Source organism: Maylandia zebra, unplaced genomic scaffold (assembly GCF_041146795.1).
Source record: "Maylandia zebra isolate NMK-2024a unplaced genomic scaffold, Mzebra_GT3a scaffold01, whole genome shotgun sequence".
Classification (NCBI taxonomy): domain Eukaryota; kingdom Metazoa; phylum Chordata; class Actinopteri; order Cichliformes; family Cichlidae; genus Maylandia; species Maylandia zebra.
Window position 1 is genome coordinate 1,483,512 of NW_027490031.1, and position 26,236 is coordinate 1,509,747.

Genomic DNA, 26,236 nt, shown 5'->3' on the forward strand with positions numbered 1-26,236 from the left:
TTAGGAAAGGTCAGCAGGCCGGTTGGCACCCTGTGGAGGGCCGCGGGCCATACGTTGAGTATCACTGTTTGAAATGTGAAGATTGTTCTGCTACAGTCAATAGACTAAACCAGAGAAGAAAACAAACTTCCCCATGAACATCCTTAGAGTGGATCAGTATAATATCAGCCTTATGTCTGCAGTTTAGTGTCAGCACAACTTTCACATCATATTCATCTCAGCACAACTAAAACATGGTTACTGACTTCAGAGTTTCAAGTCCACATGCTGGTCTCTCCAGAAAACCACACAGCTGCTTCACTCCTGAATCCTGCACCTTGTTGTTGTCACTCAGGTCCAGCTCTCTCAGATGGGAGGGGTTGGACTTCAGCGCTGCTGCCAGATATTGAAGGCTCTTCTCTGACAAACCACAGGTCCTCAATCTGTATAAAGAATGAAAGATGGAGGTTTATTAGACAAAGTGTGTGCTTGAAATGATTCATTTCATTTCCATAATCTGTTCAGAGCTGAAGAAGGTTTACAATATAGAAGTTTAGAAAATGGAAACTCCAAATAGCAGAGGTGAACAGGAAGAGGCTTCAAACAAACACAACAAAAGAGAAAAAAATTTCACACTAAAGTTGTACATTTCCACTGTGTGAAATGGAAAAAGAAATATCAGAGTCCAAAAATATTACCAATTCAGGAGGCCGTCAGTGGGACTGTGGTGAAGGCTCTACACTAAAGCTACACCAAAAGCTGAAGTATTCCTATTATTATGTTTAGCTTCTGCTTCACAGATATTCTCTGAATATTTCCTGCTGTTGGACAAACTAGCACAGTTTCTTCATTCAGGAGATGTCCTGTGGAGTTCATCTGTGCACACACAGAGCTACCAAACTCATCTCATACTGAGCACGCACACTTTGTAGAAATCGTTTAGCATTTCTCCAGTCTGAGTCACAGAGCATCACTTGAAATCACAGAAGCTCATTGGTCAGCTGCAGTCATGGTGGTGGAGCAATATTAATAATGATGCTGTAGACCAACAGGAACAGGGGATATCAGACTGTTAGTGGGTTTAGTCATTCCTGCTGCACTGTTTGTCCTTCTTATTGACGTGACCTGCTGAGAACTCACACTGTTCTCTGTAGAAATGATTTCAGTCTGACTCATTACATGTTTGGAGGCATGTTCAATGTTTGCTCTTCTAGAAAATCCTCACTATAAGATATGGAATATGTATAGGAATGGAGCCACGCTTCAGTTGTTATGAACTTGGTTGCAGTCTAGTGTCAGCACAACTTTCACATTATATTCATCTCAGCACAACTAAAACATGCTGACTGACCTCAGAGTTTCAAGTCCACATCCAGGACTCTCCAGAAAACCACACAGTTGCTTCACTCCTGAATCCTGCAGCTTGTCATTGTCACACAGGTCCAGCTCTCTCAGATGGGAGGGGTTGGACTTGAGCGCTGCTGCCAGATAATCGCAGCTGATCTCTGACAAACCACAGCTCCTCAATCTGTATAAAGAATGAAAAATGTAAGTTTATTACCCAAAGTGTGTGCTTTTTCTAATAACTTGTGCAACTTTTTTGTATTTACAGTTTTGTCTTAAATTAAATTTAACTAGCAATATATGTTTAAAAAAAACAAACAAAAAAAACAAATTGATTTTCAAATTTTTTTTTTTTAGTTTATTGAACTTTTTTGCAATTAATGTCGTTACTATGGACTTAATACATACATAATGCATTAAAATTTGGGCTATAACAGTTGAATTCATGTATAGCAACTTGAAATGCTCCCAAAAATGGCACTGCAGCATATAAAAATATGAAGATAAGCTTAGGGGGACTTGGTTCTATGGTAGGTCTTAAAGGGTTAAGCGTAGCATGTCTTTATGGCTCTGCAATATTGATAACATCTTGGAGAAGATGTCTCCCCAATGTGATGTTTGTGTATTGCATGTACGGTTGGAAAGGTCTGTCATCTCGGTTGTGGGCAACTGCAACTGACAAATAAAGGCTATCATCATCACCTATCACCTTAATGTCACTGTTGACTCTATTCGGCAGAGCCAGGTAACTAAGACGTGATCTGTCATGTCTGCATGTGTGCGCAGACCATAGGTTGAGTATCACTGTTTGAAATGTGAACATTCTTCTACAACAGACTTTACCATGAACATCCTCAGTGTGGATCAGTATAATATCAGCCTTATGTCTATATTTAGTGTCAGCACAATTTTTACATCATATTCATCTCAGCACAACTAAAACATGGTGACTGACCTCAGAGTTTCAAGTCCACATCCTGGTCTCTCCAGAAAACCACAAAGCTGATTCACTCCTGAATCCTGCAGCTTGTCGTTGTCACTCAGGTCGAGCTCTCTTAGATGGGAGGGGTTGGACTTGAGCGCTGCTGCCAGATAATCACAGCTCATCTCTGACAAACCACAGCTGTCCAATCTGTATAAAGAATGAAAAATGGAAGTTTATTATTATTATTATTATTATTATTATTATGCACTGGCTCCCTATTAAATTTCATATTGATTTTAAAATCTTATTGCTCACTTTTAAAATCATAAATAACACCGCGCCCAGCTATCTTGCAGATCTCCTCAGCTTTTATACCCATGGGAGAGCGCTTAGATCAGCAAGCCAAATGCTCCTGGTGCGACCTAGATCTCGGCTCAAGACCAGAGGTGACCGCGCATTCGCCACTGTCGCACCCTACCTCTGGAATAACCTCCCTCTAGCTATTCGGGGATTTGATTCAATTCAAGCTTTTAAATCTCGATTAAAAACGTATTTGTTTAGCCTTGCTTTCTCCGCCTCCTAGAGCCCGCATTTTTAGTGTACTGTAAGTTATCTTTTTCGCTTTATTAATATTTATAATGTTTTAACTTTCAGCCTTTCGTGTTGTGCCTACTATGCCTGGTGTATTATTGGTTAGTTATGTCACCCGCCTGTTAGTATATTTTATTTGTATTTTGTGTTTTGTATTTATTATTGCTCTTAACTCGTTCTGTGAAGCACTTTGGCATACCTGTGGTTTTTTAAATGTGCTATATAAGTAAAATTGTAATTGTATTTATTAGACAAAGTGTGAGCTTGAAATCATTCAGAGTTTCATAATCTGTTCAGAGCTGAAGAAGGTTCAGAATGTATAAGTTTAGAAAATGGAAACTCCAAACAGCTGAGGTCAACAGGAAGCATCTTGAAACAAACACAACAAGAGAAAAAACTGAATTTTTCACATTAAAGTCATACATTTATCATAAAACATGAAAAAAATGTCAAGTTTCATTCTGTGAAATCAAAAAAACTGAACAAGAAACATCCAGGTCCAAAACCGAAAAAATTACCAGCTTAGGAGGCCGACAGTGGGACTTTGGTGGAGGCTCTACACTAAAGCTACTCAAAAGAGCCGAAGTGTGAAGCTGAAACTGTAAACCTCTGAGTGAAATAGCTACAGTATCTTTCATGTCACAAGAAACGTTCTTAATGCCACGCTGATGAAAGCATCATGCTTTTTTGTCCTGCTGCTTTTATTGAGTCACACTATGAAACTGTGCTGAGCCACAACTGAACCAGCATCACTGTACAGCAGACACTTATAGCACTTGGCTGCTTCCATTGAACTCTCTGTAAGGAGTTTCAGTTTCCTCTTCTGGTCCCAAAGTTCAGAACAACAAGGTTTCAAATAACTTTGATCTAGCAGCATCAGCCACAGAAATGCAGAGAAAATGCTTTGGATCTCTTCGTTGTGTTGTATGATGCTGTGTTTCCATATCTGGCGTCTTTGTTGCTTTGTGAGGATGGATCACTAATCTACTGCAGCTTCTGATAAACAAGCTGGACCTGAACCTGGGATCTTCACTTAGAAAACACTTGTGAGTGGAACATGTGAGAAGTTTTGTGCAGACAAGTGTGGATTTAGAGTGTGGGACGAGCTCTCCACAGTCTTTGTGGAGATCCACATTCTGTATAGTGCCTGTGAGAAGCTGGAGACATTTCTCCTCCAATTCCACTGAGCAGCTGCTCGTGGTGGTGTTAGCTTCATGCACAGCTGGTTATTGTACTGGGAATGTTCTGCATACGAGTGCAAGCAGTCACAACAAAGCTCAGTGTGGACGATGCTGTGCATGCGCCAATGCTGATTGGTTGGAAAGTGGGCGGGAACAGGGAAGAGAGTGACAGCAGCATTCAGCACAAACATGGAGGATAAAAGAGCATGAGAAACTCAGAGGCTGCAGTGGACACTTTTCATTGTTTTAATGCTCGCTTTCACTTCATCTTTACCAACAACAGCACAAGCAGAGTAGTCTACTGACTGCATGACTGCGACAGCTTGGCTCAGGCGATTAGAGGATCATCAGGGGTCCTTTTGTCCCTCTGTGGGGGGTTACTCCCACTAGGTTTATATCTGGGACTCTCCACCATTTGACCTTAGAACTGAAGAAGCTTCTCGGATGAGAGGTGAAACGTCTTCAAGTAACTTAAAGAAGTCCAGACGCTTTTCTTTGCAAGCTCCTTTGACTATCAAAGCTCAGGAATCAACAGGTACCAACTCCACACTGTTTCTGTTTCACAGATTGCCATGAGCCGTGACCTTTGACCTGTGAGGGCCACGTGTGGGCCACGGGCCATACGTTGAATATCACTTTTTGAAATGTGAAGATTGTTCTGCTACAGTCAATAGACTAAACCAGAGAAGAAAACAAACTTCACCATGAACATCCTTAGAGTGGATCAGTATAATATCAGCCTTATGTCTGCAGTTTAGTGTCAGCACAACTTTCACATCATATTCATCTCAGCACAACTAAAACATGGTTACTGACTTCAGAGTTTCAAGTACACATCCTGGACTCTCCAGAAAACCACACAGCTGCTTCACTCCTGAATCCTGCAGCTGGTCGTTGTCACTCAGGTCCAGCACTCTCAGATGGGAGAGGTTGGACTTAAGCGCTGCTGCCAGATAATCACAGCTCATCTCTGACAAACCACAGTCCTCAAATCTGTATAAAGAATGAAAGATGGAGGTTTATTAGACAAAGTGCGTGCTTGAAATCATTCAGTGTTTCATAATCTGTTCAGAATGTAGAAGTTTAGAAAATGGAAACTCCAAACAGCAGAAGTCAACAGGAAGCAGCTTCAAATAAACACAACAAAAGAAAAAACTTGATTTTTCAAATTGAAATTGTATATTTATCATAAAAACATTAAAAAAAAACTTGAAAAAGTCATGTTTCTCATTCAAGTAACCACAGGCTTCACTTTTAAAGGCGAAGTTGAAAAGAAACTGACATATTACAAGTTCAAAAACACTTTATTTCCAGTCACATTATTAAAGCGGACAAACTACGAGCTCATTTTCATTTCAACAAGTCATCTTCAACCCTGGTCTCTATGTGCAGCTGGCTGTGAGACCAGTGCTCAGGGGGGCGTCTACAAAGCGCACACTGAAAGAACATCACACACCAATTTGCTTCCAGCACTTTCACACAAACATCTACTGTCATTATTTTCACCAAACTCTGTGGAGTCTTTTATTGGAAATTCAAATGTGATTCAAATGGTCAGACAAAAGAGGGTTATGAGGAAAGATGATGAAATGTTGTGTATAAGCAGTTATCGAATCATTTTCCTCATAAACCGAACAACATGACTCACAAACATGTTTTTACAAACTCAGTGTTGGACTTTGATCAGCAGGATAACCCCTGATGTTTCAAAGTTTATGATGATTTCCTTAGTCTTCTCCACATTCAGGGACAGCTTGTTGTTGCTGCAAAACTCAGCCAGATGGTTAACTTCACTCCTGTAGTCGGTCTCATCGTTGTCGCTGATGTGACCTACCACAGTTGTGTCATCTACAAACTTGATGAAGAGGTTGGAACTGTGTCATGGTGTGCAGTCATGGGTCAGCAGAGGGAAGAGAAGAGGAATCAATAGGTATCCTTGGGGAGCCCCTGTATTCTGTGTTCTTATGCTGGAGATGTTGCTGCCGACCCATACTGTCTGCTGTCCTCCTGTCAGGAAATCTAGCCACCAATTACACTGATCCCCAGCAGATCCAGTTTGTGAATGAGTTGCTGGGGAATGATTGTGTTAAATGCTGAAATGAAGTCTATGAACAGCATTCTAAAGTATAAGTCTCTAGTGTCCATATGTGTGAGGGCTGAGTGAAGGGCAGTTGAAATTGCATCATCAGACAAGCGGTTTGACTGGTATGGGAACTGAAATGGATCAAGGTTGGGGGGAAGAGATGTCTTGATTTGATGCATGACTACCCATTCAAAGCACTTCATAATGATTGAGGTGAGTGCAACCAGTAGTCGTTGAAGCAGGAGGGAGACGACTTCTTTGGTACGGGAATGATGGTGGAGGCTTTGAGACATGTGGGAACGACAGCCTGGCTCAGTGATGCATTAAATATGTCAGTGAATACATCTGAGTTTCACAGATCAGTCCCTCAGCGCTCATACAGGGATGTTGATAGCACCTGAAGCTTCATGTGTGATCCTACCTACGCACTATCTGAGGATAGTGTCACCACCTGTTCATTGGGGGTGTGTGGAAGTCTTCTGTGTGGGGGTGTAATTCTGTGCCTCAAAGCGAGCAAAGAATTACTTCAGCTCATTTGGTAAAGAGGTGGAACTGACGGCGGTCTGCGGTGCAGGCTTGTAGTCACCTCATCCCTGGCTCTGAAGGCCACATTTCTCACCCTCAGAAGCCTGTAGACCTCACCTGTGAGCCATGGTTTCTGATTGGCCCTGACAGTGATAGCCCTGTTCTCTGAGACACCATCCGTGCATTTTGAAATGTAGGCAATGACAGTTTCTGTATATTTCTAAGGTCTAAGTTGTTGTCATGTGCGATGGCCTGTTTAAAGATCTGCCCATCTGTGGCCAAAAACACTCTTGCAGTGCCTCTGAGGACCATTCTGGGCATACACGTACCTGCTTACAAACTGGTGTGGTGACTTTGACCATGGGCCTGGTATTAGCATAACAGTGATGTGATCAGAGGCAACAAGGTTGGGGGCAGGGTGCTTTGTAATCTCCTCTCTGGGTGGTGAAAACATGTTGTTTCCTCATGTAGGAAACTTAATGTGTTCATGCAGTTTGGGAAACACAGTCTTTGGGTCTGCATGATTGAAAACACCCGCTAGGATGAGAAAAGCATCTGTGTGGGCTGTCTGCTGCTCACTGACATGCTGATACAATTCATTTAGTGCCTCACTTCTGTTGTTGATATTGGAGCAGGGAGGGATGTAGACAGCAACAAACAGCATGGCTGAAAATTCCCTCTGGAGGTAAAATGGTCTGTACTTGATGATCATAAGCTCCAGCAGAGGTGAACAGTGTTTTCAGGCCACAACAGCATCACTACACCAAGGATTGTGGATGTAAACACAGAGTCCTCCTCTGCTAGTCTTACCTCTTTTGGCGAGAGATCTGTTTGCTCTAAAGCATATTAGCTGGTCAAGGGGGCCGAATAATTTTGCAAGCCACTGTTAGTCTACATGATCCAGCTTGTTGTCCAGGGAGCGCTCGGAGGACAGTACGATGGTGTGAATAGCAGGTTTCTGTGAATTAGCTGCTAGCTGACTCCACATGCATTCGTCATTACCCCTCTTCTGTTTCCTCTTGTACCAACTGAGACGTTTCTACTGTGGACGAGATCTAGTAGAGGGGGTCACTGATAGGGATGGGTATCGTTTAGGTTTTATCCAATACCAGTACCAAACCGGTACTTCTGAAATGGTGCCGGTACTTAAACGGTGCTCGAACTGGTGCTTAAAGAATGGAGAACACAAACTTTGTCCAAAAACCTCTCATGTTTAGCTGTTTTTTTGTAAAAAGAAAACAATGTTAGCCTTTTCTGCAGCTATGGGGCATATATGGTATCACTCTTGGCTGGAAGCAGTGCTTAATCAATGAAAAAAACAGAAACTTTATCCAAAAACCTCTCATATTTAGCTGTTTCCCACTTTTTCTTTGGTCATTTTAGCTTTTTTGGCCAGGGTGAAGGGAGTATCTGCCATCAAACAAGAAGACAGCTGCATGTAACTACGACAGTGTTTGCTAGTTCACCTTACATGCATTAATGTAATAACGTGGTTAGCCTACTCAGCATAAATTACACACGAACAACATTAAGCTACTCACGCAGAGAAGAACAGCTGTTGCTGCCATCATCATCTGTCATCATTTCTGCTACACTGGCAGGGCTAGGGGCCAGGACTCTACTCTTTGGGTTTTTGGGGGATGTTGCTAACTCTGGGACCGATAACAGGCGCCACACCTGCAGTAGATGTGCCGGTGTGAGGTCTCGCAGCAAGCTATCAAATACGGTGCATTTCTTGGCTTTAAAAAAAACCGATATGCGTCACCAGGTGTTTCATCAGATTAGAGGTGTTACCTCCTTTGCACAGTATCACCTTAAAGCACTTGTTGCAGGCTGCTGAGTTTGGATCTTTTGCTGTGAAGTACAGCCAGACTTTTGACCGCTTCGCCTTGAGCGTTCTTAATCTGTAGCTCTGCTCTAAAAGAATGTACATACCTGGGCCCGCCTACTACGCTTGCAAAGGTAAAATGATTGGCTGGAATCCAAAGTATATGACATCACAGGAAAGAAAGCACCGAAATAAAGCACCGAAATGTGCGCTGCTTTTCGGTCTGGTTACTACCGTTTATGTCAGAACCGGTGCCATGATGGCACCGGATACCGGTACCCAACCCATCCCTCCAAAGCAGTCTGTAGTTCCTTACTGTAACTTGTAGCTCTTGTTAGAGTTGATTATTTTAATAATAATAATGGATTGGATTTATATAGCGCTTTTAAAGGCACCCAAAGCGCTTTACAATGCCACTATTCATTCACTCTCGCATTCACACACTGGTGGAGGCAAGCTACAGTTGTAGCCACAGCTGCCCTGGGGCAGACTGACAGAAACGAGGCTGCCATATCGCGCCATCGGCCCAGTAGGCAGTAGGGTAAACTGCCAAGGACACAACGACCAGGACAGAGAGCCCGGGGATCGAACCGGCGACCTTCCGGTTACAGATACGCTTCCCAACCCCGTGAGCCACGGTCACCCCATGTTCCTTACTGTAACTCGTAGCTCTTGTTAGAGTTGATTATTTTAAGATTGGTATTTGTGCAAAGTCACATGACCATTGCTTGCATTTCTGTTGATAAAATGTTTTTTCCTTATTAGGTCGTAGCTTCTGTACATATATGAGATGCAAGCAGCCTCGTTGCTATAGTTTTCCATTGCACATTTAGAAACCACAAGGTTTTGTTCTTCGAAGGTGCAAGACTGCTCACCTCTTCTTTTTACATGCTTAGTGCACATGTTGATTTGTTAAAAGGTTGCCCTATATGGAGCGACTGGAGATCTTGTGAAAGGTCATGCCATATATGGTGTCAGGAAAAACACACACACAGACGCTGAAGTTGCTCACATATGCTTGCCTTGAATGTATAACCGTTTTCACTCAAATAAAAGGAGCCGTAAGGGGATTGAGGTTTGGAGTTGGGTGAGCTTAGGTGAGGAGTGAATGACTCTCTCAGAGATCCTGGCCGGGATTTCCTTGTGACAAGTAAAAGATAAAAGCACTGTGGTTTTGCTCTGTTTACAAGAATTGGTCTTTGAGACAGCGAGGTCTGTGACTTTAGACCTAACAGCTCTTTCACGTATGAAAAGTTTGTGCAATTTCTTCTGTTGATTTTAAACAAAAAAGAACAAGAAAAACAGGAAAACAAAGATAGGAACACTCTTTTGCCAGGACAAAGAGCAGCTGCTGCTTGTGTCCGCACCGCCATTGGTTAGGAATGACAGCTGTGGATTAATCAGGGTCCCCTCTCTTTGAATTAGGAAAGGTCGGCAGGCCACTCAGCACCCTGTGGAGGGCCAAGTATGAGCCGCCAGCCATACATTCAGTATCACTGTTTCAAAGGTGAAAATTATTACAGTTAAAACATTAAACCCGAGAAGAAGAAAACAGACTATACTATGAAGATCCTCAGTGTGGATCCGTATAATATCAGCCTTATGTCTGCAGTTTAGTGTCAGCACAACTTCGTCATCATATTCATCTCAGCACAACTAAAACATGGTGACTGACCTCAGAATTTCAAGTCCACATCCTGGACTCTCCAGAAAACCACACAGCTGTTTCACTCCTGAATTCTGCAGGTTGTTGTAGCTCAGATCCAGCTGTCTCAGATGGGAGGGGTTGGACTTCATTGCTGCTGCCAGATAATCACAGCTCATCTCTGACAAACCACAGGTCCACAAACTTTATAAAGAATGAAATATGCAAGTTTATTAGAGAAAGTGTGTGCTTGGAATCATTCAGTGTTTCATAATATATTCAGAGCTGAAGAAAGTTCAGAGTGTAGAAGTTTCAAAAATGGAATCTCCAATTAGCTAAAGCAAACAGAAAGCAGCTTAAAAAACCCACAATAACAGAAATAAATGTTCAAATTAAAGTTATGCATTTCTAGAAAAAGTATTTTAAAGACAGCGTCGCTATTGATCATCTTCTGTTCAATAAAAATTTGGTTTTCCACATGTGAGTGTTTATGATGCACAAAAGACTGAGTGCAAAGAAGGAGCGAGGATGACAGAGAAATGGTACAAGAGCATCAACACCAGTGAGGAAATTTCCAGAAGGATTTTGGAACCTGTTGGATTAAATCACAAAACCAAGTTGTTACAAAGAAACTCCATCATATTATTGCTTAGCATGTCCCAGGGTTCCTCTGGGATGTTTGGAACTTGTAGAAGTGCAACATTTTCTAATGATTATAGCCTAAAGTCAGAATATGATCCAATCACTAATAATTGATCAACAAATTGATTTACTCTGCCTTACAGAAACCTGGTTGCAGCAGGATGATTATGTTACTCCAAAAGTTAATTCTGCTAATCTGGACGTAGCGTTTTCTGGGGAATCGTTTCGTCACTCATCCAAGTGACTTCTTCAGTCACTTGAAACCACTCCAGACTGAAGAAGTCACTTGGAGGAGTGACGAAACGATTCCCCCAGAAAACGCTACGTCCAGATGAACAGAATCAACTTTTGGAGATTTATTTTCCTGGATGATTGAGAATGCATTAAGACGATGATTATGTTAGTTTAAATGAATCAACACCCCCGAGTCATTCTAACTACCAGAAATCTCGAAGCACAGGCCGAGGGGGCGGTGTGGCAGCAATTTTTCACACCAGCCTATTAATTAATGAAAGACCAAGACAGACTTTTAATTCATTTCAAAGCCTGATGCTTAACATTGTCCACCCCAGCTGTGAAACTCAGAAACCAGCCTTACTTGTTATCATCTATCATCCACCTGGGCCTTACACAGAGTTTCTCTCTGATTTCTCAGACTTTTTATCTGATTTAGTTCTCAGCTCAGATAAAATAATTATTGTGGGTGATTTTAACATCCATGCAGATGCTAAGAATGACAGCCTCAACATGGCATCTAATCTGTTATTAGACTCAATTGGCTTCTCTCAAAATGTAAAAGAACCCACCCACCACTTTCATCACACTCTAGATCTTGTTTTAACATATGGCATAGAAACTGAACATTTAACAGTGTTTCCTGAAAACCCTCTCCTGTCTGATCATTTCCTGATAACATTTATATTTACAATAATTGATTACACAGCAGTGGAGAGTAGACTTTATCCCAGTAGATGTCTTTCTGAAAGCGCTGTAACTAAGTTTAAGAATATAATCCACCCACTGTTATCATCTTCAATGACCTGTACCTAGAGCAGAGCAGCTATCTGAACGCTACCCCAGCAGAGGTCAATTATCTTGTCAATAATTTTACCTCCTCACTAGGGGTGGGCTATATAAACGATATACGATAGAAACTATATAAATTTGGCCAACGATAGAGATTTTGAATATACTGCTCTATAGCGTTAGCGCATGTTGATGTCATCAAGCTGTGCCTGTTTTGGTCGAAAGCATCGCAGCGGCTACAACCATTATCATCTGCAAATTATCCCGGGCGACAGTCATAGCAAAGAGATGAAGCACTTTTGAAATATGGGGAAAGCCAAAAACTGCACTTCCTCCACTTCCGTAACATTGATTCATTAATGTTGAATTCTCTGGCAGCTGTTTTATTCCCATGTTGTTGCAGTATATTAATAACTAACCTCGTATTGTGGATGAATAATCACAGTTGTTCTCCTCACTGAAGTTTGCACCGTGTATAGAATCCTGCTATACGATTGCATTTGTCCCTAACCACCAGAATCCCTCGCGTTAACTTTTCTCGAGTGGAAAAAAAAGTTGCCGTTCATCCTCCAGCTTCACTGTGCTAATGTTATGCTAACATAGCTGTGTCGCTAGCAATCACGTAGCACAACATTTTATACCAAGTAGTCCAACTTCAGTAACCCTACAAACGCCACTGCTGTGTAGTTTTCTGTCTTCATTTATGTGGAAAGTGGTAGCAGAGGCCTCAAATCAGAAGTACCTGACTCCGTGGTATAATTCTCAAACACGTACCCTAAAGCAGATGACTCGTAAGCTGGAGAGGAAATGGCGTGTCACATATTTAGAGGATCATCATTTAGCCTGGAGAAATAGTTTGCTGCTTTATAAGAAAGCCCTCCACAAAGCCAGAACATCTTACTATTCGTCACTGATTGAAGAAAATAAGAACCACCCCAGGTTTCTCTTCAGCACTGTAGCCAGGCTGACAAAAAGTCAGAGCTCTGTTGAGCCAACCATCCCTTTAACGTTAACTAGTAATGACTTCATGAACTTCTTCACAACTAAAATTTTTATCATTAGAGAAAAAAATACCAATAATCATCCCACGGATGTAATATTATCTAAAGCTACTTTTAGTACCATTGATGTTAAGTTAGACTCTTTTTCTCCAATTGATCTTTCTGAGTTAACTTCAATAATTACTTCTTCCAAACCATCAATGTGTCTTTTAGACCCCATTCCTACAAAACTGCTCAAAGAAGTCCTGCCATTAATTAATGCTTTAATCTTAAATATGATCAACCTATCTCTAATAATCGGCTATGTACCACAGGCCTTCAAGCTGGCTGTAGTTAAACCTTTACTCAAAAAGCCATCTCTAGACCCAGCAGTCTTAGCTAATTATAGGCCAATCTCCAACCTTCCTTTCATATCAAAAATCCTTGAAAGAGTAGTTGTCAAACAGCTAACAGATCATCTGCAGAGGAATGGCTTATTTGAAGAGTTTCAGTCAGGTTTCAGAGCTCATCACAGCACAGAAACAGCTTTAGTGAAGGTTACAAATGATCGTCTTATGGCCTCTGACAGTGGACTCATCTCTGTGCTTGTCCTGCTAGACCTCAGTGCAGCGTTCGATACTGTTCGACCATAATATCCTATTAGAGCAATTAGAACATGCTGTAGGTATTACAGGTACTGCACTGCAGTGGTTTGTATCATACTGTATCTATCTAATAGACTCCAATGTGTACATGTAAATGGAGAGTCCTCTTCACACACTGAGGTTAATTATGGAGTTCCACAGGGTTCAGTGTTAGAACCAATTCTGTTTACATTATACATGCTTCCCTTAGGCAGCATCATTAGAAGACATAGCATACATTTTCACTGCTATGCAGATGACACCCAGCTCTATCTGTCCATGAAGCCACATAACACACACCAATTAGTTAAACTGCAGGAATGTCTTAAAGACATAAAGACCTGGATGGCCGCTAACTTTCTGCTTCTTAGTTCAGATAAAACTGAGGTTATTGTACTCGGCCCTGAAAATCTTAGAAATATGGTATCTAACCAGATTCTTACTGTGGATGGCATTACCTTGGCCTCCAGTAACACTGTGAGGAACCTTGGAGTCATTTTTTACCAGGATATGTCCTTTAACGCACATATTAAACAGATATGTAAGAATGCTTTCTTTTATTTGCGCAACATCTCTAAAATTAGAAATATCCTGTCTCAGAGTGACGCTGAAAAAACTAGTTCATGCATTTATTACTTCCAGGCTGGACGACTGTAATTCATTATTATCAGGAAGTCCTAAAAACTCCCTGAAAAGCCTTCAGCTAATCCAAAATGCTGCAGCAAGAGTCCTGACAGGGACTAGAAAGAGAGAGCAGATTTCTCCTGTTTTGGCTTCCCTTCATTGGCTTCCTGTTAAATCCAGAATTGAATTCAAAATCCTGCTCCTCACATACAAGGTCTTAAATAATCAGGCCCCATCTTATCTTAATGACCTTGTAGTACCATATCACCCTATTAGAGCACTTCGCTCTCGCTCTGCAGGCCTACTTGTTGTTCCTAGAGTATTTAAAAGTAGAATGGGAGGCAGAGCCTTCAGTTTTCAGGCCCCTCTTCTGTGGAACCAGCTTCCAGTTTGGATTCAGGAGACAGATACTATCTCTACTTTCAAGATTAGGCTTAAAACTTTCCCTTTTGCTAAAGCATATAGTTAGGGCTGGACCAGGTGACCCTGAATCCTCCCTTAGTTATGCTGCAACAGACGTAGGCTGCCGGGGATTCCTATGATGCATTGAGTTTTTCCTTCCCAGTCACCTTTCTCACTCCGTATGTGTTAATACACCTCTCTGCATCGAATCATATCTGTTATTAATCTCTTTCTCTCTTCCACAGCATGTCTTTATCCTGTTTTCCTTCTCTCACCCGAACCAGTCACAGGAGGTGGCCCCGCCCCTCCCTGAGCCTGATTCTGCCGGAGGTTTCTTCCTGTTAAAAGGGAGTTTTTCTTTCCCACTGTCACCAAAGTGCTTGCTCACAGGGGGTCATATGATTGTTGGGTTTTTCTCTGTATCTATTATTGTGCGATCTGCTGTACAATATAAAGTGTCTTGAGGCGACTTTTGTTGTGATTTGCCGCTATATAAATAAAATTGAATTGACTTGAATCACTTCGACATACAGGGAGTGCAGAATTATTAGGCAAATGAGTATTTTGTCCACATCATCCTCTTCATGCATGTTGTCTTACTCCAAGCTGTATAGGCTCGAAAGCCTACTACCAATTAAGCATATTAGGTAATGTGCATCTCTGTAATGAGAAGGGGTGTGGTCTAATGACATCAACACCCTATATCAGGTGTGCAAAATTATTAGGCAACGTCCTTTCCTTTGGCAAAACGGGTCAAAAGAAGGACTTGACAGGCTCAGAAAAGTCAAAAATAGTGAGATATCTTGCAGAGGGATGCAGCAAAATTGCAAAGCTTCTGAAGCGTGATCATCGAACAATCAAGCGTTTCATTCAAAATAGTCAACAGGGTCGCAAGAAGCGTGTGGAAAAACCAAGGCGCAAAATAACTACCCATGAACTGAGAAAAGTCAAGCGTGCAGCCGCCAAGATGCCACTTGCCACCAGTTTGGCCATATTTCAGAGCTGCAACATCACTGGAGTGCCCAACAGCACAAGTTGTGCAATACTCAGAGACATGGCCAAGGTAAGAAAGGCTGAAAGACGACCACCACTGAACAAGACACACAAGCTGAAACGTCAAGACTGGGCCAAGAAATATCTCAAGACTGATTTTTCTAAGGTTTCATTGGACTGATGAAATGAGAGTGAGTCTTGATGGGCCAGATGGATGGGCCCGTGGCTGGATTGGTAAAGGGCAGAGAGGAAGAAGGAAGAAGTCTGCATCCTTCAAGAAAAACGTGATTTTCATGCAGGACAATGCTCCATCACATGCGTCCAAGTACTCCACAGCGTGGCTGGCAAGAAAGGGTATAAAAGAAGAAAAACTAATGACATGGCCTCCTTGTTCACCTGATCTGAACCCCATTGAGAACCTGTGGTCCATCATCAAATGTGAGATTTACAAGGAGGGAAAACAGTACACCTCTCTGAACAGTGTCTGGGAGGCTGTGGTTGCTGCTGCACGCAATGTTGATGGTGAACAGATCAAAACACTGACAGAATCCATGGATGGCAGGCTTTTGAGTGTCCTTGCAAAGAAAGGTGGCTATACTGGTCGCTGATTTGTTTTTGTTTTGTTTTTGAATGTCAGAAATGTATATTTGTGAATGTGGAGATGTTATATTGGTTTCACTGGTAAAAATAAATAATTGAAATGGGTATATATTTGTTTTTTGTTAAGTTGCCTAATAATTATGCACAGTAATAGTCACCTGCACACACAGATATCCCCCTAAAATAGCTAAAACTAAAAACAAACTAAAAACTACTTCCAAAAACATTCAGCTTTGATATTAATGAGTTTTTTGGGTTCATTGAGAACATGGTTGCTGTTCAATAATAAAATTATTCCTCAAAAATACAACTTGCCTAATAATTCTGCACTCCCTGTATAAATGGTAAATGGCCTGTATTTGTATAGCACTTTACACTACATTCAGTCATCCACCCATTCACACATACATTCACAGACCGGTGATGGCAAGCTACATCAACACATATTTAAACATGGTTGTAATCAAACTGCATCAGATTATTGGTGATCAACAGAAATCCTTGGGCTCAGCTCCACAAAGATTTCCAGTTTGTTTACTGTTAATGCAACATGTACAGCAGGTCCTGAGAAACATTAGCAGTATGACAGCTGAGTGTCACCACCTTCTTCTCATTCATCACACTTTGTTTTCATTCATGTCCTCCTCATTTTTACTTTTTAACATTATTACAGTTCAGTCACAGATTCACTCAAACACATGATCATGATTCATGCAGATTTGAGGAGCACACATCTGTTAGCTGTTCTTTCTTTCATGGTTAAGCTTGTACACTGATCTACAGCTGACTGACACTCTGAGTCATTTCCTCATTCATAAAGTCAAAGCTCGGTGGAGAGTGTACATCTGCACAAATTTACCTTGTTACAAAAGCAGAAATCCCAGTTAAACATTGGTTTGCTAAACATAAAGCTTTTACGGCCAATCAGTCATCAATATATCAGGATGGGGACGGCAATGACATCACAGATTTACCATAAGATCAGAATAAAATCTATGACCTCCATCTTTTTAACTCTGAGACTCTTTGGATAGTGTGTTGATATCAGATTGGAAGTTTCCTGCACTGCAAACATTGACTGTGTTACACACTGATCAGTGATAAGTCATTGTTTGATTGGAATCAATCACACTGATCGATTCATCTGATCAAAGTTCAAGCTGCTCAATGATAAGCATAGACATTATAATAAATGATGGATTTTGTATAAACTTTATTGAGTCTATGATGATGACCAAGTGACCCACACTGATTCAAACTCTTCTTCCTCCTGTTTTTATATCACTCTCAGCACTGACACGTCTTCATATTCCTGCTCCTCTGGATTCACACAGAGCTTTTGCTATTTATTTACCCGTTGCCATTGTGAATCATAGTGTCGGACTCCGTGACTCAGACTGAGCATGCTCAGAGCTGATTGACCTGACTCTGATCAGCTCATCTGCAACAGGAAGGTACTTCCTGGAAAATAGCTTATTATCTAATACGAGCTGATTATTGTTATTAATGCCTTATTCTCGTCACAGAGCACTGCACTTTCAGACTGCAGGCTTACTTGTGCTTCCTGGGATATTAAAAAATAGAAGTTTAAAAGTGTTTCTAATAAAAAGCTTTGAAAATAAATGCTTGTTTTTTTTAACTGTTGCTGGATCACTGATTTCACACTGTTGCAGTCAAAGGTGGAAATCATTCACAAGTAAACTTCATATTCACCAAAACGCAGTGTGATGTCATTAGGAAATGTCTCAGCCTCCAGCTTACAAGAAAGCATCTGACTACCCGACCGGGTAGCATTACCCATCATGCCGTGCAGCAGTGTCAGTTTGTAAATGTGCAATAATTCCTGCTCCAGGAATTACAGTATTTCACAGATGCTTTCTGCTGTGAACTTTGACCTGCTAAAGAGAGTCGGCTGTGGATTATTCATTTTTGTGTCTCATACTTAGACCTGTGAATAAGAACGCTACACAGTTAACCAGGGTCCCCTCTCTCTGAATTAGGAAAGGTCAGCAAGCCATGTGTGGGCCACGGGCCATACATTGAGTATCACTGTTTAAATGTGAACATTGCTCTGCTACAGTCAATGCACTAAATCAGAGAGGAAGAAAACAGACTTTACCATGAAAATCCTCCAGTATATACTCCTGCTAGTATAACATCAGTCTGATGTCTGCAGTTTAGTGTCAGCACAACTTTCACATCATATACATCTCAGCACAACTAAAACATAGAGACTGACCTCAGAATTTCAAGTCCACATCCTGGACTCTCCAGAAAACCACACAGCTGCTTCACTTCTGAATCCTGCAGGTTGTTCATGCTCAGGTCCAGCTCTCTCAGATGGGAGAGGTTGGACTTCAGCACTGCTGCCAGATAATCACAGTTCATCTCTGACAAACCACAGATCCTCAACCTGTATAAAGAATAAAAGATGTAGGTTTATTAGACAAAGTGTGTGCTTGAAATCATTCAGTGCTATTCAGAGCTGAAGAAGTTTCAGAATGTAGAAGTTTAGAAAACGGTAACTTCAAACAGCTGAAGCCAACAGGAAGCAGCTTCAAACAAACACAACAAGAGAAAAACCATTAAAGTTTTACTTTTCTAACAAGAGTATTTTAAAGACAGCGTCACTGATGATCATCTTCTGTTCAGCAAATCTTTGGATGACCTTTCTGTCTTTATGTTCATCAGTGACGCTGTAACTCTGTGACTGTCCTGGGACTGTCACCAGTATTGTTACATCCTTTTTTCCTGAATTTCCACAGCTCTTATAACAGCAGTGTACATTAACCTGCAGGCACACACTGCCTCTGCTTCAGCACTGTTTATGATGCACAAACTGCAGGAACCAAACTCATACTGGCTTATTTGAATCATGTCTGTTTACAAAGACACTTTGAGGCTTTTATCAGTGTGTTTCCTGTCCTACTAGGAGTGATCAAACTGTTCTGGATCAGTAAGGGATGGTTTCCAGCCAAAGAAAGACCAACACTGTACTTCTTGTGCATTTATGGCAGGAACATCAGCGCTGTATCATTGGAACAACACAACACGCCCGATGAACAATGAGGACAAAGAAAAGGTGAGCAAGAAGACCATGGTGGTGTAGAAAGACCGGTAGGGGCTCCAAGACTGAGGAACAGAGACATCAGACTGAGTACCAGCTGAAGGTGCTGCAGTGATTCGGGGAGCTCATTCCAGTCTGAGGCTATACCGTGTGAAATACGTAGACCACAGTTTCTTCACCGACTTCAGCCAAATGAACATCTGGAGATCCATCAGTGCAGGAGCGAGTGATGAGCCATTTTATCATATACACAGATTCTCTCATCAGCTGCTCTAATGTGAGTGCACTGCTTGAATCTGCTTGAGCAGCAGTATATTGCTTGTGTTGTTCCTTTCTAATCAAAGATATGGGACTGAGCCACAGCAGCTCTTTATCCTGTTCTTCACTCTCATTGGTTCTTTGTGCGCTTGCTTTTAGAATAGTAGTCATTCTTATGGTTAAAAGAAGACAATCGGTTGTGACTAACACTTAGCCCCTTTAATATGATCCAGCCCAGGCTGCTGAGGGAGAAGTTGGAGGACATGCAGGCGGAGGTTCCACTGGTCCAGTGGATCAGCGACTGCCTGGCGGGATGACCACAGTTTCTGAGACTGCAGAGCTGTGGTCAGAGAGCCTGAACAACAACATAGGATCACTCCATAGAACTGCGCTGTGCACTTTCCTCTTCACCATCTATATGGCCAACTTCAAGTACATCACAGAAATTTGTCTCCTCCAGAAATTCTCTGATGACATGGCCATTATTGAAACCATGGAAATGGGACGAGAAGAGGAGTACAGTAGACTGATTGGTCGCTTCGTGGTGTGAGGAGAAACACCTGCAGCAGAATGTGGCCAAAGAAAGGAGCTGGTGGTGGACTTCAGCAGAAACAGATCCCGACCCTCCTCTGTCCGCATTTGTGGGACTGACTTTGAAATAGTCACATCCTACAAATACCTGGGAGTTCAACTGAATCACAAGCTGGAGTGGTCTGCCAACAGAGACAATACCTTCAAAAAAGGTCTGAGCCCGCTTTACTTTCTATGAAGGCTCAGATTCATCAATGTATGCAGCAGACTGCTCTTTGTTTTATCAGTCTGTTGTTGAGAGTACCATCTTCTTTGCTGTGGCAGAAAGAAGGAGCACGAGAAGCTGCAGAAGTAGCAAGGGCTCAGAGAAGAGCTTGAGAAGACGTGGAGGGAGAAGGTCTGCAAAGGCGAGTGAGGAATTAGTTTTAATATAAATCTTTATCTGTTTAGTGTGGAACAGTCTTTCAAACAGTGATCTTATGAAACACAGTCCCAGTTAAAATGTGTTGTTTCAAGTAAAACATGACTTATACTGCTCTGCTGCAGTTTATGACATCTTTTGTCCCAGTTGTTAAAATAGAAAAAGGCAGCCTACTGGACATTTAACACAGGGGCTTAACTGTGTCTAAAAACAGACCTTCAGTACAAATGTATTTTGGAGCAGTGTGTGAATAAAAAGTCCCCCAGTTGTAAACCCCTTCCTGACACTATGACACCCCCCTCCTCCAATCCCTCTCTCAGCAGCAAGACATCTTCTTCTCCCCCTTCCTCCCAAACATCTCCCAGTGTCACAGTGGATCAGGTCAGGAGACAACTGAGGAAGCTTCGCCCCAGAAAGGCAGCAGGCCCAGACAAGGTGTGTCCTAGGATGCTAAAGGCGTGTGCTGCTGAACTTGGGGAGCCGCTACAACGAGTCTTCAATCTCAGTCTGCGACTGGGGAGAGTGCCCGCCCTATGGAAGACATCCTGCATCGTCCCGGTCCCCAAAAAGAACCGGCCCAATGAGCTGAATGACTTCCGACCGGTGGCACTGACGTCACATGTTATGAATACTCTAGAGCGGCTCTTCCTCAACCTCCTCCGACCACAGGTACAACATGCCCAGGACCCACTACAGTTTGCATACAAGGCAGATGTTGGAGTGGAGGATGCCATCCTGTACCTCCTGCATAGAGCCCACTCACACCTGGATGGGGGAAAAGGCACGGTCAGGATCCTGTTTCTTGACTTTTCCAGTGCCTTTAATACCATCCGGCCCTGTATGCTTCAGGAAAAACTGAACAGGATGGAGGTGGACCCCTGCCTGGTGGCTTGGATCTCCGACTACCTCACCGACTACCTCACAGTACGTCAGGCTGAAGGACATCATGTCTGACACTGTGGTCAGCAGCACAGGAGCACCACAGGGAACTGTGCTGTCCCCTCTTCTCTTCACCCTGTACACCTCTGACTTCTGCTACAACTCTGAATTATGCCACATTCAGAAGTTTGCAGATGACACGGCCATCATGGGGTGTATCTGGGATGATCAGGAAGAGGAGTACAGAGGTCTGGTGAGGAACTTTGTCGCATGGAGTCACACAAACCACCTGCAACTCAACACCTCAAAGACTAAGGAACTGGTTGTGGACTTCGGGAGGTCCAGAGAAGGTCCACTGCCGGTTCAGATAGAGGGGGAGGAGGTGGAGGTGGTCAACAAGTACAAGTACCTCGGGCTGTGGGTGGACAATAAACTGGACTGGTCATGCAACACAGAGCACCTGTATAAAAAAGCCCAAAGCCGACTGTACTTCCTCAGGAGGCTGAGGTCTTTTAACATCTGCAGGAAGCTCCTGAGGATGTTTTACCAGTCAGTGGTTGCTGGAGTACTTTTCTATGCTGTGGTGTGCTGGGGGAGCAGCACAGCAGAGAAGGACTCATCCAGGCTGGAGAAACTGATCAGGAAGGCTGGCTCTGTGGTCGGCATGAAGCTGGACACTCCGGTGACAGTGGCAGAGAAAAGGACATTAAAGAAACTGCTGGACATTATGAACAATGCTGGGCATCGTCTGCACACGGCCATTAACAACCAGAGGAGTCTGTTCAGTGACAGGTTGCTTCTCCCCAAGACAAGAACCAACAGACTTAAAAACTCCTTTGTCCCACACGCCATCAAACTGTTTAACTCCTCTCTGGAGGGGAGAGGGAGGGGAGACAGGAGGACAAAGGAGGGGGGAACAACTAAGCTGTAGTGCCTCTTCAACGGTGCAATAGACTCCATACTTGAAATGTGCAATTCACTTGTATTTTTTATTTTTATTCCTATTTATTCTATTTATCCCCTTCGTATATTTTATTTATATTTGTCTCTGTATTTATATATGTGTGTGTGTGTGTGTGTGTGTGTGTGTGTGTGTGTGTGTGTGTATATAATATTCTGTAACTGTAACTTCTGTCGGTGCTGTCCTTTTGGAAACCGAATTTCCCAGATGAACCCACCCGAGGGATTAATAGAGTTTTATCTTATCTTAAACAAAAACTCTGATCACAACAGTAGCAGTGATGATGACGCTGGTACAGTTTAACTCGGAAACTTAGTCTGTTTACACAAACTGAGAAAAGAGGTTGTAACTGAAATAATGCACTAAGATTGAGTGTATCATAAGATATGAAGTCCAAGCTTTACCTTTGAATTGGATACAATTATGGCAGCCATAACAAATAAAAGAGGCACTGGACTCAAGATTAGTTTCAAACCAAGTCACGACTAAAACATCAGAAGTGCTGTGAAACAGAATTTGCCCCATCCTAATTTCTTTTTGATCATTTGTTACATGTTGTTTTTGTTTGTGTGTTGCTAGTAATACTGACTCAAGCTTTCCAAAACTGCGGTTCAGGGCAATTAACTTTTCATATAGGGGCAAAAGTCCTCACGCTGATGTGAAAGACTCATTGAAATTTATTGCAAATGTAGTTCTTGTTGCCATGTGTGACAGAGCCAATTATGTAAAGGCGCAGGGTAGGTTTGGTTAGCTTTTTCCCCACCTTAAAAAAAAGGAAATCATCACTTACAAACCTCTTTTTGTATTTAATCAGCATCTCTTTCTCTAATATTAAAATTTGTTTGATGATCTATAACATACAATTATGAGAAATATGCAAAATAAATAGAAACCCTAACCCTTGGTGGATTAGTGTAGTACAGATGAATAACAGATGTGTAATTTTATCAAAATTCACAGAGTGCTTCACATCTGCCCTCTCTGATTGTTTGGAAACACTTTGCATATTTAATGAATATTTGAAAGTTTTACATCTGAAGGTAAAATATGGTTTTGTTCCCTGTGATTAAATCTGAGCATCAGTACAGTGTTGTCCTGATGGAGGTGTCATTAACAGCAGCCAGTATGATCCAGGCTTTAGCTGCTGGGTCCCTGTGTGACCTCTCAGACTGTTTAACAGATCAGACACAAAGAGAATCAGAGACAGAGCAGCTCTGTTCTTTAAAGACAAACATGAACCCACTCAGTACACACTTTCCCCAGAGATATGAGCATCACTGTCCTCAAACAGCAAACGACTGAGTCTAATATTTTTACCTTTGTTGTTTCATTGTTTTCTTTTTAATGAATCTTTGTAAAAATCTAAGGATGTTTCAGGTCATATTTATCCAGGAAAACACAAACATCTAAAGAAGCTCATGACAGGTCTCTGACCTAGTTTGTCCAGGTTCAGCACTGAAGTCTGGAGGTTGAGGTTTGGACCTGTCACTCCTCATAGATGGACAGCTGGCTCCTGCAGACTCTGCTCTGTTCTCCTCGTCCTCCATCATCATCTTCTTGCGGACTTCAGTCAGTCTGAGAGGTAAACCACAAACACTCAGTGAGTTCACATTAACAGAAGTAACTGAATTAAAGTCGCTGACCTCTGACCTGTCATGTAACCTAAAAACCAGGTCACATGGTCCACATCAGGGATCACAGAAACCTGATCTTACCTGCAGAACATTAGGAACAGCTCTGAGTCAGATGCAGTCAGCTCTCTGCAAACTCCAACCTCCGTATAAAACTATATTAAAAGCTCTTTTATGGCCATGCAGACACTTTAAGATCACATGATGTTCACACATGATTTCTGTGACTGTCGTAGTTTAACATGTTAACTCCGTACATGTAACATTCATGTTGATGCAGATCTCAGCTCCACATCAGCTCTGCTGAATAGTCTAAAGTTTCTCTGACACAATGAATTCAAACAGTCTGAGGAAACAAGGATGAACTTAAAGCTCTGACTTTATTGCTAGAGACGTATGAATCAAATGTTTAATCCACATTTGGACTATTTTGTCTCCTCAGTTTGAGCTGAAGAGATTTTTTTTTGTTGAAGTGCTCAAAATCTATGTTTCCTTTTAATAATGTTTATTTCCCTCGTGTCTTTAAGAGCTCTTATCATTAACTTAGCGTTAGCGCTCTGCAGGTCTCTGCTGTGTAAATACTAATCACAGTGACAGTAAAGGAGGTAAAGGCCATAAATAAACACTGCAGCTGAGCTGTGACGTCATCACGTAGGCTGCGATCTCGGAGTCTGCGGACTCTGGCTGTGTCCCAATTAAGAGACTGCACGCTTGAAGTACGCATTCCAAGTGCGGTTACGTCACCGCCACGCGACGACGGCTGTCCCAATTCGAAGTGTGCTTCAAATGCATACTCCAAATGCGCCGTCGATCTCCCCAAATATCAAGCGTGGTCCGGTGCACGCTTCGTGGTCCCATATATTCATAGCGCGGCGGTGGGTGCCGCAAAATACGGCAGAAGGGAGCGGCCGAAGTGGTTGTTTTTTTCTTTTTCCAAACTTTATTGAAATCATAACGCGAACAGTCAGTCATTCCAGTTCAGTTTGTACAGTAGACATACAAGGCAAATAAGAGTGACAATATACAGCACAATGAAATAAGAAGGATAAATAAATAAAGGAGAAAAAAAAAGAAAAAAGGGGGAATGTGACAGACTTCATAACAACTTTGTACTTGAAAGTTGTGACAGCTCATTCGCTAAACATTTCTGAATGAATTTCAATCAATGATAAACCTTTTTTATTGGAAGTTAATTTAAGAGAGTTTAAGTAATATTCAATTTCAATCAAAAACAAATTAAATGATGGGGTTGAGTTTTGAAATTTACATTTATGTATGTGGAACTTCCCTAATAAGATGGAGCGGCCGAAGAGTGACTGTCAAAAGTACTGAATATGACGTCACTTATTTATGTGCGAATGTTTAATAATTAAAGTCAGTCATATATCCACAAACACAACAAGCTGAAAGTCAGTGATACAGTGGGGCAAAAAAGTATTTAGTCAGCAAAAGAATTTTGCAAGTTCCCCCACTTAAAATGATGACAGAGGTCAGTAATTTGCACCAGAGGTACACTTCAACTGTGAGAGACAGAATGTGAAAAAAATATCCATGAATTCACATGGTAGGATTTGTAAAGAATTTATTCGTAAATTAGGGTGGAAAATAAGTATTTGGTCACCTCAAACATGGAAAATCTCTGGCTCTCACAGACCTGTAACGTCTTCTGTAAGACGCTTTTCTGTCCCCCACTCGTTACCTGTATGAATGGCACCTGTTTGAACTCATCATCTGTATAAAAGACACCTGTCCACAGCCTCAAACAGTCAGACTCCAAACTCCGCCATGGCCAAGACCAAAGAGCTTTCGAAGGACACCAGGAAAAGTATTGTAGACCTGCACCAGACTGGGAAGAGTGAATCTACAATAGGCAAGCAGCTTGGTGTGAAAAAAATCAACTGTGGGAGCAATCATCAGAAAATGGAAGACATACAAGACCACTGATAATCTCCCACCATCTGGGGCTCCACGCAAGATCTCATCCCGTGGGGTCAAAATGATCATGAGAACGGTGAGCAAAGATCCCAGAACCACACGGGGGGACCTGGTGAATGACCTGCAGAGAGCTGGGACCAAAGTAACAAAGGTCACCATCAGTAACACACTACAACGGCAGGGAATCAAATCCCGCAGTGCCAGACGTGTTCCGCTGCTGAAGCCAGTGCATGTCCAGGCCCGTCTGAAGTTTGCCAGAGAGCACATGGATGATACAGCAGAGGATTGGGAGAATGTCATGTGGTCAGATGAAACCAAAGTAGAACTTTTTGGTATAAACTCAACTCGTCGTGTTTGGAGGAAGAAGAATACTGAGTTGCATCCCAAGAACACCATACCTACTGTGAAGCATGGGGGTGGAAACATCATGCTATGGGGCTGTTTTTCTGCCAAGGGGACAGGACGACTGATCCGTGTTAAGGACAGAATGAATGAGGCCATGTATCGTGAGATTTTGAGCCAAAACCTCCTTCCATCAGTG

The 26,236-nt window shown here is 42.1% G+C and overlaps 1 protein-coding gene across 1 annotated transcript in view; it reads right to left on the minus strand.

Annotated features, from left to right (window-relative positions):
- Positions 1 to 26,236, minus strand: part of LOC101477364 (ribonuclease inhibitor) — a 42,105-nt gene that overhangs the window by 12,527 nt on the left and 3,342 nt on the right. The window contains exons 2-8 of the mRNA XM_076880882.1: positions 23,564 to 23,704; positions 18,252 to 18,425; positions 10,132 to 10,305; positions 4,837 to 5,013; positions 2,279 to 2,455; positions 1,331 to 1,507; positions 246 to 422 (exon numbers count right to left, since the gene is read on the minus strand). Coding sequence (XP_076736997.1) covers positions 246 to 422; positions 1,331 to 1,507; positions 2,279 to 2,455; positions 4,837 to 5,013; positions 10,132 to 10,305; positions 18,252 to 18,425; positions 23,564 to 23,682 — 1,175 coding nt within the window. The 5' untranslated portion in view covers positions 23,683 to 23,704. The remainder of the gene's footprint in view (positions 1 to 245; positions 423 to 1,330; positions 1,508 to 2,278; positions 2,456 to 4,836; positions 5,014 to 10,131; positions 10,306 to 18,251; positions 18,426 to 23,563; positions 23,705 to 26,236) is intronic.